Genomic DNA, 18,332 nt, shown 5'->3' with positions numbered 1-18,332 from the left:
TGTATCTGGAACATCTTCAACATCGTAGCGCTCCCTCCTCCATCCCCCTTGAGTCCACAACCTTCTGACCCAGAGGTGAAAGTGCCATCAGACTGACGAAGTAGCCAGGAGGATTACAGGAGTTCTTAATGTTTCGTTTGCTCTTTCCCTCTGTTGTAGGACGATGTACATCTTCGGTGGTTTCAACAGCCTGCTGCTGAGCGACGTGCTGACCTTCACCCCAGCCACTTGTGAGGCGCTCACTCAGCAGAGCGAGTGCGTTGATGCCAGCCCAGTAATGCACTGCTCCTGGAATGTCACCTCCTTCGTGTGTCAGACGGCTTCTTCAGAATTTCAGCAACAGGAGAAACATCAGATCCTGTGTCCCAGCAAGATAGGTGAGTCTCTTAATTAGGGCGTTCAGGTCGGATGTGTGGAACTGCACCCACCAACCCCTCTCCCTGTTTAATTTCCTTGGCTGCTCTTGGTTTGTGGGCTAGATTGAATCTCGTCTGATGAATCAATCAGGTTTACTATGCACTGTGTTTACTGTTTAAATGTACCTCTTTGACCATGCTTTTGGTCACCTTTCCCCTCCCAAACCCTCTCGCCTCCCTCTCCTAGCTCACGTGCCCTGTCGCATTATTCAGTGCTTCATAAGGGCCTCACAATGCAAAAGGAGCTATAAAAATGTATAGGCTACGATGCTACTACTCTCTGCAGCTCCCTCCCAAAATCGCTCCATCTGCTTCCTCTCCACTGTCTTCAAGCCACTTTCCAGTGCCTTGGGATGTCCATCTGACGGGAAAGGTGCTGTATTATGTAATTTTATTGTTTAAAAGTCTCTTGAAATTCTCTTTCTTTGACTGTGGAACTTCTTTCATTCCCCTCCCCACCTTTCCTGCTTAGTATCCGTGATTGTCTATGTAACATTTTGAGACATTACCTGATGCAAAAGGCACTATACAACAATACAAATTATAATACAAATTCACATTTATTTCGAGCCTTTCAGGTAGGGAGGGCATGAATCCAAGTTGTTGTATTTTTGAAGCAGATTGTTGACCCACCTTTTTTAACCCTTTGCCATCTTTCCTTTAGGTTGTCCCTGTTTTCCTAGTGAAAAGGTCACCCAGGTTATCCTTCCTCTGTGGTGCTGCCTCCCCTAAACATTTACAGCTCAAATATTCCTGTTGTAGCACATTAGGACCATGGCTAGGAGGGGGGAATCACAGAGAGGTGCCTGCTGGTTGCTCTGCAACCTCCTCAAATCCAAGACCTGGTCACTCCCTCTCTCAGTGGGCAGTGGTCTGCTTCATGTCCCCCACCCTACCTGCCACACTATCGGCAGTTCGGCTTTCAGCTTGTCTGCTACTCTCTGGAACTCGATTCTGGAGTGCCTCCAACTCGCTCCCTCGTTCACCTCCTTCGAGATCCACTTCCTCTTGGACTGGGCCTTTGGTCGTCTTTCTCAGCTCCCACTCCCAACTCAAGTGCCAAAGCCAGATTGTTAAGCACTTTGGGCCAGCCGCCTGATGTGAAAGGTGCTGTATAATTATAAATTTGTATCACATTACTTTTACTCGTGAGATTTTCTTGACACAATTGGTGATCAGGACTGATTCCATAAAATTTTAATTTAATTAAATTTTCTCCCACAACATAGTCAATCGATTCACTTTTGTGAAGTGCTTTGAGACGTCACAACGGCGTGATGAAGTGCTATATCAAATGCAAGGATTATTATTTATCTTCTAAAAGGGGAATTGGGAGTTGGAGGCTCTCCAGAATCGAGTTCCAGAGAATAAGGGTAGACAAGCTGAAAGCCCAAACCCCGATAGTGTATCAGGTAGGGTGGGGGACATGAAGCAGACCACTGCCCACTGAGAGAGAGAATGACCAGATCTTGGGTTTGAGCAGTATCTATGAAAGGGAGGGGAGTGGGATTGAATGGACAACACTTTCAGAGAGCAGATGTAGGCTTATTGGGTCAAATTGTCTTCTCTTTTGCTGTAACTTTCTGTGATTTCCTCTTTGGCCGTGCTTACGATCATCTCCCCCAGGCTTGGAGTCATGCTCCATCTCTGGAATGTTGAGTGCTCTGGGATGCTACCAACAACAACAACCAACAACAACAACAAAATTACATTTGTGTAGCGCCTTTCACGTCAGGACGACGTCCCAAGGTGCTGGACAGACAGAGTTATGGACCCGAGCTGAGGGTCGGGGTGTGGGAGGGTGGAGGGCAGGTGGGGAAGCAGGGAGATCGAAGGCATGGTCGAAGACAAGGTGGGCATGAGGAGCGCTATATTGTTGTTGTGATTAGTTCTTAGTTGCAGCGATTGGACAAGGGGAATAAGATCCTCAATCAGAGTCCACACGTGGGCAGAACTAACCTGATGAGTGACAGCTAATTTCAAAGTCTCCTGTTGCTTTCACTGAGAAGAAATTAACAGGCTCAGCTCTTTCTTGCTTGAGGTTTGATTTAGAGTCCGATTTCTCCCTCACAGCACATTAGCACCGAATCGATGAGAGGACATTGCATATAATTGCAGTGCTTGGTAAGAGAGCAAAGTGCCACAACCCGGCTAAATGGTCTATTTAAAGAGCGAGAATGTTGAAAAGCAATCGATCAGAAATACTGTTATTAAAGATTCAAGTATTCTAATAACCTTCAGACATTGAAGAGTGGGAACAGTTCAAAAGGGGAACTTGCTTTTGAAATATGCAATAGCGGGACCGAGAGAGCATATCCGGGACAGGACATACATATGCAGCAAGGCAACAGAACAATAGGGGATGGGTTCATTATGATAATTCTTTGCATAAGCGCCTTCTCTTAGAGCACTCGCCCTGCATGTGAGAGGACCTAGGTTCGATTCCCAGATGGAGAGAAACCTTAGGCAAGTTTCCTTACTCTACACTGTTTACCTAGTCAGTAGGAACCCGGTTGTTAGTCGATTGTCAAATTGCTTTCTGGGGGTAATAATCCCTTTAAAAAATAAATCAATAAGTAAACAAATAGATAAGTAAATCACTTAGTCACTCAACTCTGTTTGTGGAACATTGCTTTGAGAAATCGGCTGCCACGTTTCGCCCACAAATTAAGACAGTATAGGAGAATATTGGGAATTTTGTGACTGCGTTTAAGCCAAGCACAGGTTGTTTTTAGTTAGTTGTTTGGTTGTGAGTGGAGGGTCAGAGAAAAGGAGACTGTAAGCCTGACACAGTATGGGATCTGGTACCGTGTCGTACCCTGAGTGAAGAAGTTTGTGGTCAGTCACTAAGATTTAGATAGATTTCTTTTAGGAAATAATATCTTTGGGATACAGTATATTGTTTGGGACATGACATGTGCATGCGACTGCCAGAATGGTGGAAGGCAAACTGGATGGATCCTGGTCTTCTTTTGTCTAGCAAATTCTTATGTTCTTATGTTCACTACGCATTGCATTTTGCGATTCTGTTGCTGCTAAAGTGGAAACTTTGAACAGTCCTTGAGAGAAGTGAGGCGAATGTAATTGGTAACTGCGGAAGCTCTGGTACTGCTGCTCCTTCTCGCCTCTCCCCCCCCCCATCCCCTTCGACAACGGGATTCAAAGCTCATTGCACCTGACACCATGTCCTCCAGGGAATGTCCAAAGCACTCGACTCCAATGCAGTTTGTACAGCCTGAGGCCTCCCCATTGACCCACCCCCAGATATACTGTGCAGCCAGAATCACCTTGACTATTGCTCAAGGTCAGTAAAGTAGCATAAAAGAGCGATTCTGCTTCTGAAACTGTCTAGATTTGTAACAGGTGAAGAATATGACATTTGTTTTTCTACTGGGGAGGGGGGTGAAGGATGGAGAGCAGGAACTGGAGAGAAGGCAGTTGAAACAGAACTATGCTTATTGGTTGCTGAACATAAGAACATCACAATTACTAAAGCAAACCAAGGTCCATCCAGTTCGCCTTCCACCATCCTGGCAGTCATGTCCCAAACTATATAGTGTATTCTGAGATATTATTTCCTAAAATAATTCTATCTAATTTGTTCTTGAAAGTAACAGCACTTTCTGCTTCCACAGTCTCCCTAAGGAGCCTGTTCCATAAGTTTACTACTCGCTCACTGAAGTAGTGTTTCCGCAGATGTGTTTCGAATTTATCCACCCTTCAATTGTTTTGAAGGAACCCTTCAGATTTGTTTTAAATGTACCCCCCTTTACTGAACGGATTTCTGTAGAATTGAACAGAACATAGTTTTTTTTTATTATGAAAATCCTGCCCTCGGAGATTGACAAACTGCGTTAACACAACTGCATTTGTGGAGTCCTGTAACACAGTAGTTAGAATACTCGCCTCGCAAGCGAGAGGATCTGGATTTGAAGCCCCGGCATGGTGAGACGTTAGGCAAGTTACCTTATTCTACACGCCTTTGTTTACCTTGCAGTAAGTCGATTGGCGAATATTTTTTTCAGAGTAATAATCCCTCAAAAAAAAGTTGGTCACCTTGTCTACAACTGTTTGTGGGAAACTGCTGTGTGCAATTGGCTGCCGCGTTTTGCCCACAAAATATACAGTCACAATCGATTTACAGTGTATTCTGTGAAACACTTTGAGACGCCTTTAAGACATAATAAGGCGCTATATCAAATGCAATGATTATTGTAATTAATATTCCCACAGAAGTGGACGTTGTGAAATGTGAACAGTACACCGACTGCTACAGCTGCACAGCCAACACCAACGACTGTCAGTGGTGCAACAAATGCATGTCAAAGGGCAATAACTGCACAGATGACAGTGTAAGTACAGCAGTCAGGCCTCAGGATTACTTCCATTCCGCTTCAAGATTAGAGATGCTGGGATTGTTCTCCCTAGAGCAGAGAAGATTAAGGGAATATTTAATAGAGGTGTTCAAAATTATGAGGGGTTTTGATAGAGTAAATAAGCAGAAACTTGCCACTGGGATAGGATACCAACCCACCTGCCAGATTTAAGATAATTGATGAAAAAAAACATAGGAGAGACGAGGAGAACATTTTTTTTTACACAGCGAGTTATATCTGGAATGTACTACCTGAAAGGGTGGTGGAAGCAGATTAAATAATAACTTTCAAAAGGAAATTAGATATTTACTTAAAAGGAAAATTTTGCAGGCCAAGGGGAGAGAGTGGGGGAGTAGGACTGATTGGGCAGCTCTTTCAAAGAACCAGCACAGGCACAATGGGCCGAATTGCCCCTTTCTGTGCGGTAGGAATCTATTATTCTATGAATTCCACTCTTAATTGCATTACAAGGAGAATCTCACATTGTGGCTGAAGTTGCACTGTAGCTTAATTTCAAATCTCAGTGAAATAAGTCATAGTTGTGTCGCTGCAACACTTGACGAAGGATATCCCTTGATCTTCAGTAACGGAGAAAAACATCATAGAGTTTCAAAGGAGAAGGAGCTTCGGAGTCCTGTAGCTCAGTGGTTAGTTCATTCTCCTCACAAGGGAGAGAATCTTGGTTTGATTCTCAGGCATAGTGAAAAGTTTCCTTATTCCACATGCCTCTATTTAGGTAGCAGTAAGTAGGAACCAGGTTTTTAGTCGATTGGTCGATCACTTTCCAGGGGTAATAATCCCTTCAAAAAAATTCTAAATGAAAATTTGGTCACTCAATCCCCAACTGTTTGTGGGACACTGCTGTGTACAATTGGCTGCCATGTTTCGACTATAAAATATGCTATCAGTTCACTTTACAGTATATTCTGTGAAGAGCTTTGAGGCTTATCAATTACATGATAAGGTACGATATCAAATGCAAGGATTATTAATGTGTGTATGTGCATGTATTATTATCTCCACTCATGCTCAGTGCTTGTTTCTGTCACAGAGGCTAATTTTGGAGTACGAGATATGTCCGAAGGACAAACCTGAATATGTTTGCAATAAACTGACCAGCTGTAAAAGCTGTGCCATGGATCAGAACTGTCAGTGGGAATCCAGAAACCAGGAATGCATCCCCTTGCCTGGTAGGAATTACTCTTTCAAGTTTTCCTTAAAAACATCTATTTTATGTTGCTCTGCTTAATGCTATTCCCTGAGTAAAGTTTTGTGTAGAGTTTTATATTCACTTACATAAGTGTAGGATTTCCAATCTGAGATTTGTGTTACACTTTTTTAACAAAGACAAAATAATATTGTTGCAAACAAAACGCAAAATACTACAGATGCTGGAAATATTGTTATAAGGTCAGCTGGCTCAGTTGCTTGCACTCTAACCTCTGAGTCAGAAGATTGTGAGTTCAGGACCTACGTTAAGGACACATATATAGTCCAGGCTAACACTCCAGTGCAGTGCTGGGGAGGGAGGGGAGAGTGCGCTACATGGCTGACCTTCGGATGAGACATTAAACCGAGGGGAATGTTAAGACCGGATGTCACTACTTGAAAAGAGAAGGGAGTTTCTTCCGGTGTCCTGCCCAACAAACCTCCCCCTCGCGCCCCCAGGTAATTTGATCATTCACTTCATGGTTGTTTGTAGGATATTGTGATTTGGCTGCCACGTTTGCCTACACAATACACAGTCACTACACTCTACAGTAAATCCTGTGAAGTGCCTTGGGGACGTGAAAGAGTGTCTGACCATTTTGTCTTAAAATTTAAGATTATGCAGAATTATGGAAAATGTTTCAATTCAGTCTTAATTTGGATGCCATTTCCTATTGTGTCCTTCGGATGAGACGGTAAACTGAGGTCCCGTCTGTCTGTTTAGGCAAACATTAAAGATCCCATGGCACTATTCGAAAAGGGAAGGGAGTTACTCTCTCTGTGTACTGGCCAACAATCCCCCAAACAAAATTGATCACTCGTTCCGCGGCTGCTTGTGAGACCTTGATGTGCACAAACTGGCTGTCGCGTTTCGCCCACAAAGTACACTGTTACTGCACTTTACTGTATATCGTGTGAAATGCTTTAAAATGTCTCAACTACATGATAAGGCACTGTATCAAATGCAAGATTATTAATATTACAAAGATGCTACATCAAATGTGAGATTTTTCCAAATCTCGTATTTTACTTTATTTTTAAACTGGGGAACACAGAAACCATCTGCGGTGAGAACTGGCATCTGGTGGGAAACTCGTGCCTGACGATCAGCACCACAAAAGAGAACTACGACAACGCTAAACTGATGTGTCGGGGTCAGCATGCAGCACTGGCTTCACTCACAACCCAGAAGAAAGTTGAGTTTGTCTTGAAAGAATTGCAGATTATGTACTTATTGGTGAGTGCAACCTGCTGCAGATTGCTTATGCACAGATCCTCAGAATTGCCATGTTTTGCCTACAAAATATACAGTCAATTCACTTTGCAATTCACTGTGAAATGCTTTGAGTTGTTTTAATGATGTGATAAGGTGCTATATCAAATGCAAGAATTATTATTGTTGTGTCTGCTACCAATCTGCTCACTTGTTTGGGGAATGGTGATGTGTGGTACTTTTAAACCCATGTAATTCAACTTTTAAGTTGGTTTAAATTTGCAAGTAACTTAGATTTCATGTTTTTCTTTTCTCAACTTTCTGTATTTCCAAATTCATTGTGGAAAATTGACTCGGTTGTCTGCATGGCTTAGTTGGTCGCATTTTGATCTCTTTGTAAGAATGGTGTAGATTTAAGCCCATGTCATGATTGAGCTAACTATGTGCAAGTCGACACTCCAGTGTTGCAATAGCCCAATAGTCACTGTACATAACGTGGAGTCCTGTAGCGTATTGGTTAAAGCAGTCACCTCGCAAACAAAAGTACCCAGGTTCGATTCCCAGACAGGGCGAAACCTTAGGAAAGTTTAGTTAATCACCGCCCCTCTATTTACCTTACAGTAAGTAGGGACTCTATTGTTAGAGGATTGGCGAATCACTTTCTGTTGGTAATAATCCTTTAAAAAAAACTAACTAAATAAAAAATAATAATTTGGTCATTTAATCCACAACTGTGGGCACTGTACTGCGCAATTGGCTGCCCCATTTGGTCTGAAATTCACTTTACAGTATGCTCTCTGAAGCTCTTTGAGATGTCTCAACAACGTCATAACGTGCTATATCAAATGCAACGGATTATTATTATGTTGACTTTATAGGTATATCAAATGCAAGAATTTTTTTTAATCATAATGCAAATATTTGATTGGATTTTAGTACAAAGAGCCTATAACTCCTTGGGTTGGATTACGGAAGATCAACGTCTCCTATTGGTGCTGGGAAGACATGTTGCCTTTCACCAACACGTCACTGCAGTGGTTGGCAGAGGAGCCCAGCGATGCGGGTTTCTGTGGCTACTTGGCAGAGCATAACCACACTGGCCTGAAGGCAGCTACTTGCATCAGCTCTGTGAATGGAAGTGTGTGTGAAAGACCAGGTACGTTCAGCTAATTATACCTCATCAAACATTCAGTTATTTCGGGAATCTTGTGGGCATTACCGCCTGGTTGCCTTTGTAAGCTAAACAACAACTTGTACCGCTCCTGTCACATAGGATGAATGTCTTGAGCAAGAGCTTGCCCCTCATGTTTGCCTATCAACCCCATTCTCGCCCGACTCTACTGGCTTCCCATGACACAGAGGATACAGTTCAAGATCCTGGTCCTCACCTTCACAACCCTCCAAGGTCTTGCTCCCCACCACCTCTGTGACCTCCTAAACCTCTACCATCCTGCCTGCTCCCTCCGCTCAGCGGGCTCCAGCTTGCTTCAAGTCCCCCGCCTCGCCTGCCTTACCATTGGCAGGCAGCCTTCTGCCACTCTGCCCCCACCCTCTGGAACTCCATCCCACTGTCCCTCCAACTCGCCCCCTCCCTTCCGTCCTTCAAGATCCATCTCAAGACCCTCCTCTTCGACCGTGCTTTCGATCACCCTGATTCCCCCCCATGAACCTCCACCCTCCCGATTCCAACCCCCAGCTCGGGTTCGAAACTCTGTCCAGCGCCTTGGGATGTCCTCCCGACATGAAAGGCACTTTACAAATGTAATTTTCTTATTGCTGTTGCTTTTAAACGATTGGGATAATAATACTATATCGTAAAGTGTATTTTGTGGGCGAAACGCAGCAGCCAATTGTGCACAGCAGTGTCTCACAAACAGTCGTGGATTGAGTGACCAAATCTTTTTGGGGGGTGGGGTCAATAAATATGTTTGGGGTGGATAAATAAATAAAGAGGAGTTTTCAGTGAGGCGACCACATTCAGAGATGGAATTTTTAAGCGATTTTTTGTCGGCAGAGAGAGAACACACAGGTTGAATGGATATTGTGACCGGGTTCCAGAGAGTGGGCACATGTTAGAAGCAAGTGTGCTCTCTATTGAGAAATTGACTTAGCATTAGACCAAAGTCAGTGCAGGGACAGCAGAATAGGGCTGGAGGAGATCTCATAGGTAGAGAGAGGCAAATGGTGAAGGGATTGGAAAGTTGATGCAACAGGTTACCGGGAGCCTGACAAAGATGGTGCTAATGTGCGGAGCCTGGTGGGGGAGAGGACACAAGTTTTGGATCAGCAACACCTTGCATTTATATGTGTCTCAGAGCGTTTAAAAGTGATGGGGCTTGATGCTGAGTTTCTGGGGGAGAAGAGGAAGAGGGAGAGGAAGAAAGTGACAATTGATCAGCCAGGTATCGTGACACATGAGGAAACCCATCACTATGCTTACGAGTTTTCAAACCAGAGTTCTAAGCGTGAGAATGAAAGGTTCAGATGAAAAAGTGAAATTAAAATGGAGATTTGGGTGACATTTGGAAAGTAAAGTTTGTTAATAAATTGAAGCACGTGCGAGCTGGAAATGTCAAAAAGCAATTTTGAACCATTGAAAGGGAATGAAATTGCATGCTTCTGCTCTTGAGTGGGCTTGTGTTCAGAAAATGATCGCAACGGCTTTAAAAATAGTCAGATTGGTGCCTTATACTTGATTACTTTCTGGGATTTTCAGTGGAAGGTGGACACCTTGTTAAAGACACTGTAAATTATACACCTTCCCACTCTGCTTGACAGGCTGCTTTCGGCTGTGAATTAATGAATGTGCCTTGTGAGGCTCGAGAGCTGAGTGCAATGCAAATCTTCAGAGTCTCAGTGGAGGCATTTAATTCTGGCACTCCAGCATTACATTGTAGGCATTCCACTGAGTGGGTATGTGTGTGTAGAAAAGGGGCAAGCAGAGCTTCTGAAATCCTAAAGTACTGCGGCATACAAATGGGACAATAAAAGTAATCCTTGCATTTGACATAGCACCTCATCACGTTGTTGAGACGTTTTAAAGCGTTTCACAGAATATCTTGTAAAGTGAATTGACTGTATTTTGCGGGCAAAAAGCAGAAGCTAATTGCACACAGCAGTGTCCCACAAACAGTCGTGGATTGAGTGAACACATTTTTGTTGGTTAATAAATAAACTGGAGGAATCAACAAATAAAGAGGAGCATTTTGTGGGCAAAACAAATTTGTACTGACCAGCCACCTCGTCGAACCATATCCTTCTTTCCTTTCAGTATTCCTCCTATTCAAGATCCTATCTCGTTCTCTTTTAAAATAATTGATGGCCTCTGCTTCAGCAGTGCTTTATGATTGCCGAATCCAGATTCCAAACACACTCAGAGTGAAGCCGATTATTCCCCCCACCACTAAACCTCCTCTTTAATTTTTTCTCTAATTACCTTACATTCTATGGTTTCTCTCTCTGTTACTGACTCGCAGGGCCGAGTGGTAATAAATAATGACCCCTCACTATTGATGCCCGCCTCTGTGTGAATATGGATTTCTTGGCAGCAGTGAGAATATTTTATACAAAAAACATCTCAAGTCGACACATAAGAAAATATGAATTTGCTAGGCGAAAGAAGACCAAGATCCATCCAGTTCGCCTTCCACCATCATTGCATTTGCTTGACATGTCATTTCCCAAACTATATATTGTGTCAGAGAATCATAGAATTTTACAGCACAGAAGGAGGCCATTCGGCCGAGCGTGCCTGTGCTGGCTGTTTGAAAGAGCTATCAACTAGTCGTACTGCCTCGCCCCTCTTACCCCATAACCCTGCAAATGTTTCCTTTTCAAGTTACCTATCCAATTCCCTTTTGAAAGCTATTTTTGAATCTGCTTCCACCGCCCTTTCAGGCAGTGCATCCAGACTGTAACAACTCTCTTGGTGAAAGAAAATCTCCTTGTCGCCCTTCTGGTTCTTTTGTCAATTTTTATCTTAAATCTGTTAGCGACCCACCCGCCAGAGGAAACAATTTCTTCCTATCTACTCCATCAAAATGCCTCATCATTTTGAACACCTCTATCAAATCTCCCCTCAACCTTCTCTACTCTAAGGAGAATAATCCGGACATCTCTAGTCTCTCCACATAATTGTTTCTCGACATATTATTTCCTTACAGAAATCTATCTAATCTGTTGAAAGAAGCAACAATTTCTGCTTCCACTGTTTCCGTAGGGAGCTTGATCCATATATTTACGACACAATGGTTTAGCTTTCCGAAATGCGGAACCATGCCATGGCTCTAGAACAAAACTGGCAATGGCAATGGGGAAATGGGTCAAACTAACCTGATGGATGAATGCCAATGCAGTTTGTAGGAGCCATATGACAGATGAGAACGAATAGTATATATACTTAAAAAGTCCTTGAGATCTACAGGTCACCCTGACACAAAATAAATGAAAATTACTTCTCTCTACTTGTGTTGCTTAAGCAGCTTTGTAAGATGATGATTGCTTCTTTTTCGTTTCCATTCCCCCTCCACCGTCCATTTTTGAAATGTGTCTGTCATTTTAAATCAATGTTTTGTGCTCTACTGCCTGACAATATCGCCCCCCCCCCCCCCCCCCATAAAATCGGTCACTCGCTTCGTGGCTTTTGCAGGATGTTGTGTGCTGTCGCGTTCATCTAAAAGATACATAGATACATTACTACACGTCAGTTAAATCCTGTGAAGCGCATTGAAATGTCTTGGGCACAACACCACATCAAGGATTACGATACTGTTATATATTCTTCCCTACCCCAAATTCACTTTTCCCCAAAAATCTAAGTATTTTCGTAACTACTTTGGTGCCATTTGTTACAACCACAGTTTCTGGTAGTGAATTCCACTTTCTTGCCACTTGAAGAAGTTCCTCCTAAACTCCCTTAGTTTAGATTAGATCTACAGCGTATCCACAAAGCCATCTTACCCTCTGTTACAAAACTGGAATATGAGACTATGGAGGAGTTGACACAAGCGTCTAGAGATGCATTTCCCCTCCTCACTCCATCATGTTACACAAGGTGTTGCACTGAACATGGTGACGGATCATTATCTGCCTGAAAATGATGCCTCTCACTCACACCGCTCCTCTGGACGTCTAAATATAGTTAAACACTTGTGCTGAATACAATGAAGTGCTTCTAAATACAACTATCATCATTCTTCCACATGTTTCAGTCGTTGGTCAATGCCCTATAGAAAATAAACATGGGGGTAACAGGACTTTCTGGACACCCTGTACTATGCAAGAATTGTATATTTATACCCTCTGGTTTTGGAATTGGCAACAAGTGGAAGCGGCCTTTCTAGGGGATTGCTGACCACAAGGGCTGGAGAAACTCCCTTTACTTTTTAAATAGTGCCAGGTGATCTTTTCGCATCCAGCTGAACAGCCAGGCCTCTCAGTTGCTTACCTTACATTACCTCCTCATCCAAATTCACTCCTGAAATTCTAATTAATCGTCTTGTCTCCAAAACTTCCACTTCATTTCTATAATTCTAATTTAATTCCGTGATGCTCTCTGAGTCTGTTCTAATTGTGAAAGGTTTGATATGAAGATAAAGCAGTGTTGAGATTTCTCTCGACACAAATTTGCAAAAATTCTAAAAGGGTTTGGTAAGGTTAGCATAAATAGGCTGTTCTCACTTGTTGAAGAATCTGTAACCAGGGGGCACAGATATAAGATAGTGACTGGGGGGAATCTAAAAGAGAATTTAGGAGGAACTACTTAACACAATGGGTAGTGACAATGTGGAACTTGCTTCCCAAAGTTGTTGAAACAGATAGGTACATTTAAGAGGAAGCTGGATATGTATACATGATGGAGAGGGGAATAAAAGGGTACAGGAGGTGTGGGTGGAGACTCGTGATATACAAATGTAATTTTGTATTGTACATAAACGTTGGTACAGATGGTTGGGTTGAGTGGCCTGTTTCCGTGCTGTACAGGCTGTCTGTCTCTATGCATGCTAGGACACATTGCATTTCCTTACTTACCCTGTGGAGTCCTGTAGCTCAGTGGTTAGAGCACTCGCTTTGCAAGCGAGAGACCTGAGTTCAATTCCAGGCAGAGGGCGAAACCTTGGGCAAGTTTCCTTACTCCACACACCTAATAATAATCCCTCCAAAACCAAAAACAATAATAAATTGGTCATTTTCAACCTACGACTGTTTGTGGGACATTGCTGTGCGCAATTGGCTGCCGCGTTTGCCCACAAATATACAGTCAATTCACTTTACAGTGTGTTCTGTGAAGCGCTTTGGGACGTCCTCCCGACGTGAAAAGCGCTATATCAAATGCAAGGATTATTATTATTATTATTATTACCCTCTCTTACACTTTGAATGTCCGTGTGGGATGTTGTGAAAATTGGCAGCCACATTTACATAGATTTAAATAGACTGTACAGTATGGGAACAGGCTATTCGGCCCAACTAGTGTGTTGATGTTCATACATGACACGAGTCTTCACCCACCAAAAATGCACAGTAACCCCTTTTTGCAGTAAATCCTGTGAAGCGCTTTGAGACATCTTCCTGACATGAAAAGCACTGTATCAAATGTAAGGATTATTAGAATAAATCCAGATCTGTAACCGCTGCCTTTTAGCCTCAAGCGAAAGAGGAAAAAGTTAGAAGTTAATCAGTCTGCAACAGCCTCTTGAATTTTAAGCCACGGTAGCTGAGCTTTGAGCAATAATATGGATTGAGGTATCCATCCCACCCATCCCCTGGGAATAGTCAGTGAGTCATTAAAAAAATTGGTCCCATAACTGTTTGTGGGAAATTGTTGTGCACAATTAGCTGCCCTGGTTCACCCATAATATAAACAGTCAATCCACTTTACAATATCTTCTGTGAAGTGCTTTGAGTTGTTTCAATGTCGCGATCAGGCACTATATCAAATATAAGGCTTATTATTCTATATTATTATAGCAATAAGAAATTTAAGACAGTCACAAAAAGAATTAAGCTAAGAATAAGGAAATTGTCTGCCACAAACTATTGATGGGAGTTCCTAATTCTTTTAGACAATAATTAGATAAAGTTCCAAGAAAAAAGGAGGAATGGGATTCACTATGATGTCTTCATGGGTAAAGTCAATGCCTAGTGAAGCACGGGGCCGCCCGCAGCGGGAAAGAAAATGAGAAGCAGAGTTGTTGATTAAAGCGGAATCTCTCTAATTTGCAGCAAATCACAGTGCCAAGCAGTGCCGCACTCCGTGTGCCCAGAGAATGACGTGTGGGGAGTGTACCAGCAGCAGCACCGAGTGCATGTGGTGCAGCAACATGAAGCAGTGTGTGGATTCCAAGGCCTACGTGGCCTCCTTCCCGTTCGGCCAGTGCATGGAGTGGTACACCATGAGCAGCTGTCCACGTGAGTAGTCCATTAACTACACGTGAGTAGTCCATTATAGCACTTCGTAGTGCTCCGCTCCATGCGGAGTGTCACAATGCCAAAGACCACTGAAATGATAGAAAGAAAGGCCTAAGAGTGAGAAGCCACCTCCCTCATTGCCGCCGTTTGACCACCCCCACCCCGCCCGCCCCCCAATTTGTGCATTTGCACTGAGCAGTCCTCTGTCCGACCGGCTAAAATTAGCACTTCCCAACCCCTTTGCAAATATCGAAAACTGCATCAGCAGCGAGAGCAAGAGGTGTCTCGGATATCAGCTTGGCTCAGCATTTTCGAGCGTTGATGGGCTTTCAGCCTTTCTGCCCTCCCCGTCCCAGTCTCTGGAACTTCTCTCCCCCCATTCAAGTTCTGTCTCTACCTCTATAACTCAGCTTTTAGCCATCTTTCCCCTCCCAACCCTCTGCTCGACTGCCCATGCTGTGCTGTTGAGTGCTTTCGGATGTCTGCTGACATGAAAGCCGATCTATAGTAATTTTGGACTGCAATCTAGCCCCACCTCAGCATGTGTGAACACAGCCTAGCCTGACAGTACAGTTCTGGGGTGCACTGCATTGTTGGAGGTGCCGTCCTTCAGTTAATGACTGTACTTTTAGAGTAATCAAGACACTCTTAAAAATGCTCCATTTAATTGTTTCCTAGTTCCTGAGTTTGGGTTAAAAATATCCTTATTGTATGGTAGACACACAAAGGAGTGCTTGTTTCTGCCCTCCCAGTGTCTACCCGCATCCTTTAAACCTGAATCAGCTTGTCACATTTTAGGAAACTCTGTTAGTGACTGGTCTTAATTAGACAGTCGCGCTATTTTATCAGTCTGATCGCTGGAATTTATTGTAATTGCAAGTGGCTAATTATAGCATTTTCTAATGGAAAATGCCAAATGTTAGAAAGATTAAATACTGAAATATTGAAATTGTGTTTCTGGGTGTTAAGGGCATCAGCGCTGGTGATACCTAATTAGTCAAATGTACAATAATACGTTTGTTCAAGCAGATAACGCATCTTAAAAGTAGCTTTCAATAAAGCTTGTAATGTTACCAGCATCGATTTTTTCCACTGGTATTGTTGGGTACAGTTATAAATTTACACTGGGATGCAGTTTGCGATATTTGCAAAGTGGCTATGCTCATTTTAGCCGGTCGGCGCTCAGCAGGATCCAGCCTGTTCCATGTCTCCCTGCCCACCCCACCATCAGTGATCCAACTTTCAGCCTCTCTGTTCCCACCCTTTGGAACTCCATCCCACAGACCCTTCGTGTCCCCCCTGCTTGCCTCCTTCATGACACATCTCAAGATCTTCCTCTTTGGCCACCCACCTACCCCTACGCTCCCTGCCCTCTACCTCTCCTGATCCCAACTCCTAGCGTCGATCCAAATTACTGACTGTTCAGCGCCTTGGGAAGCCCTCCCGAAATGAAAGGTGCTATACACATGTAATTTGTTGTTGTTGGTGTCTGGTTGGTATTAAATTATTAATACCAATACAATGATTAGAAATTATTAACCAGAAATAATAACCTAACTTACATTTATTTAGTGCCCTTCATGAGGGTTACTGAGCGCTTAACAATGGCGGAGCTTGACGCCGTGCCAGGAGATAAGGGAGATGATTGTAGGCAGTCAGAGAGGGGCTCGGGAGCACAAGATCATTAGAGGAGCAAGTCTAGAACAGCCACCAGGAAGCATTTCTTTGCATTAACTAATCAACAGTGAAGTCAATGGGTTATCATTAAAGGCTGTTGACATTCATTTAAGAAACTTAAATTTGGAAAGTTGTTAGGGCTCGAATGAACTCCCACAATTAGCTATTGAGGTTGGAGAAATGTAAGCCTTCAAGTGTACTGAATAAGCATCTTTTTTTCCATTGGTCCAATCTCGGCTGTTTGTGGGCATGTTGCTGTGCGCAACTGAATCGATTGGCAGATCGCTTTTCTGGTGCTAATAATCCCTTAAAAAGAATTGATAATAAATTGGTCACTGAATCCAGGACTGTGTGTGGGACACTGACTGCTATGGGCAATTGGCTGCCTCATTTCACCCACGAAGTATACAGTCAATTGACTTTACAGGATATTCTGTGAAGCACTTTGAGATGTCTCAATGACTTGATATGGCGCATATCAAATGCAAGGATTATTATTATATACAGTATATAAGTTTTGGGGGGTTAACACCTGAGGAGTAAAAGCATTTGGTGATGTTGGGATTAACGGAGTGAGTGATTTAAACAAATGTAGCAGTGGCACCAACCCAATGGCCTCCTGCTGTGCTGACAATTTCTCTCTCTCTTAGCTGAGAATTGTTCCGGTTACCGTACGTGCAATCTATGCTTGGAGCAACCAGGGTGTGGATGGTGTACCGAGCCCAGCAACACTGGGAAAGGACAGTGCATCGAAGGGGCTTATCGAGGACCGGTGAATATTTCCTCCACGAAGACGTACTCCGAGCCCATGTTGAATTCCACCATGTGCCCAGAGGAACTGAAATCCAACTGGTCATTTATCCAGTGCCCAGGTTGGTATGAACACCCCGGAGTCTAGTTACCATTTGCTTATAATCACTTGTGTAAGTTGCAAGGGAAACGTTGTGCCAGAACTGAGCAAACAAAGAAAGCGTTGTGACATTCTGAACACAGTTTTGTGATTAGGATAAGCCCAGGTCAGGACTTGGCTGACACTCCAATACACTGTGCATTTGCAACTGCATTGTCAGTAGTGCTGTCCTGCGAATGAGATGTTACACAGACCCCATCTTGTCTGCCTGTTCAATTGCGTATTAAATCCCATGGTGCTACTTGAAAAATGGGAGCTCCTGGCCTACAAGTCCCCAGTTAGAATTGGTCATTCACGAGGGGGCTATAGAAATGCAAGTTGTTGTTACATTTGGTATAGCTATTCAAATCTAGAGGATGTCCCAAAGAGCTTCACAGGATATACTGTAAAGTTCACACTGTAAAGTATGTTTTGTGGACAAAGGAAGCAGCAATTTGCCTACAGCAATGTCCCATAAACAGCCATGAAGAAGAATGACCAATTTTATTTTGAGGGATTGTCAGCTAGGACACCACGAGAGGGAAATACCCTTCTCTTTTTAATAGCGCCGCAGGATCCTTAAGGTCTGCCTGAACAGGCACAGACATCAGTTTAATGTCTCATCTGAAGGACAGCACCTCCAACAATGCAGCGCTCCCGCAGCACTTCATTGGTGAGTTGAAAGTCCCGATGTGGGGCTTGAAACCACAACCTTCTGACTCGGAGGCAAGAGTGCTACCAACTGACCCAAGCTGACGACAATTTAGAGACTCAGTTTACATCCAGAAAGTACCATCATTCATGTATGTTGAAGGAAATTCTGAAGATTGATACACAGAATGTTTCAGAAGTTGATGGACTTGTCCACCGCTTTCTTTTACATTAGATTTCTCATCGCCACAAGTGCAAAGTTTGTCATTGAGACTGAAGCAAGTTTATTGTTAGAATTAGTTTTTGATTTGGAACGTTGTATAAATAGGTTGCATTGTGCACCGAGCAAAATGCGTGTGCAATAATTTTCTGCTGTGCTGTGCGTCATTCAGAAGTGCTCTCAATGGGTTGGTTCAAGCTGGCTCATGTTGCTACTCTCAGTTCATCAGTTGCTGTCATTTGCATTGCTCCTTGTCGCATTGCAGCATCTT

The 18,332-nt window shown here is 43.3% G+C and overlaps 1 protein-coding gene across 1 annotated transcript in view; it reads left to right on the top strand.

Annotated features, from left to right (window-relative positions):
• atrn (attractin) overlaps positions 1-18,332 on the top strand; it is a 171,090-nt gene that overhangs the window by 65,911 nt on the left and 86,847 nt on the right. The window contains exons 12-18 of the mRNA XM_042343754.1: positions 160-377; positions 4,650-4,768; positions 5,844-5,982; positions 7,057-7,238; positions 8,151-8,370; positions 14,439-14,624; positions 16,952-17,173. Coding sequence (XP_042199688.1) covers positions 160-377; positions 4,650-4,768; positions 5,844-5,982; positions 7,057-7,238; positions 8,151-8,370; positions 14,439-14,624; positions 16,952-17,173 — 1,286 coding nt within the window. The remainder of the gene's footprint in view (positions 1-159; positions 378-4,649; positions 4,769-5,843; positions 5,983-7,056; positions 7,239-8,150; positions 8,371-14,438; positions 14,625-16,951; positions 17,174-18,332) is intronic.

This window comes from Callorhinchus milii, unplaced genomic scaffold (assembly GCF_018977255.1).
Source record: "Callorhinchus milii isolate IMCB2004 unplaced genomic scaffold, IMCB_Cmil_1.0 Scaffold1, whole genome shotgun sequence".
In the NCBI taxonomy this organism is placed as follows: Eukaryota; Metazoa; Chordata; class Chondrichthyes; order Chimaeriformes; family Callorhinchidae; genus Callorhinchus; species Callorhinchus milii.
Note: the sequence above shows the minus strand (reverse complement) of the source record. Positions and strands in the feature narration are given on the sequence as shown.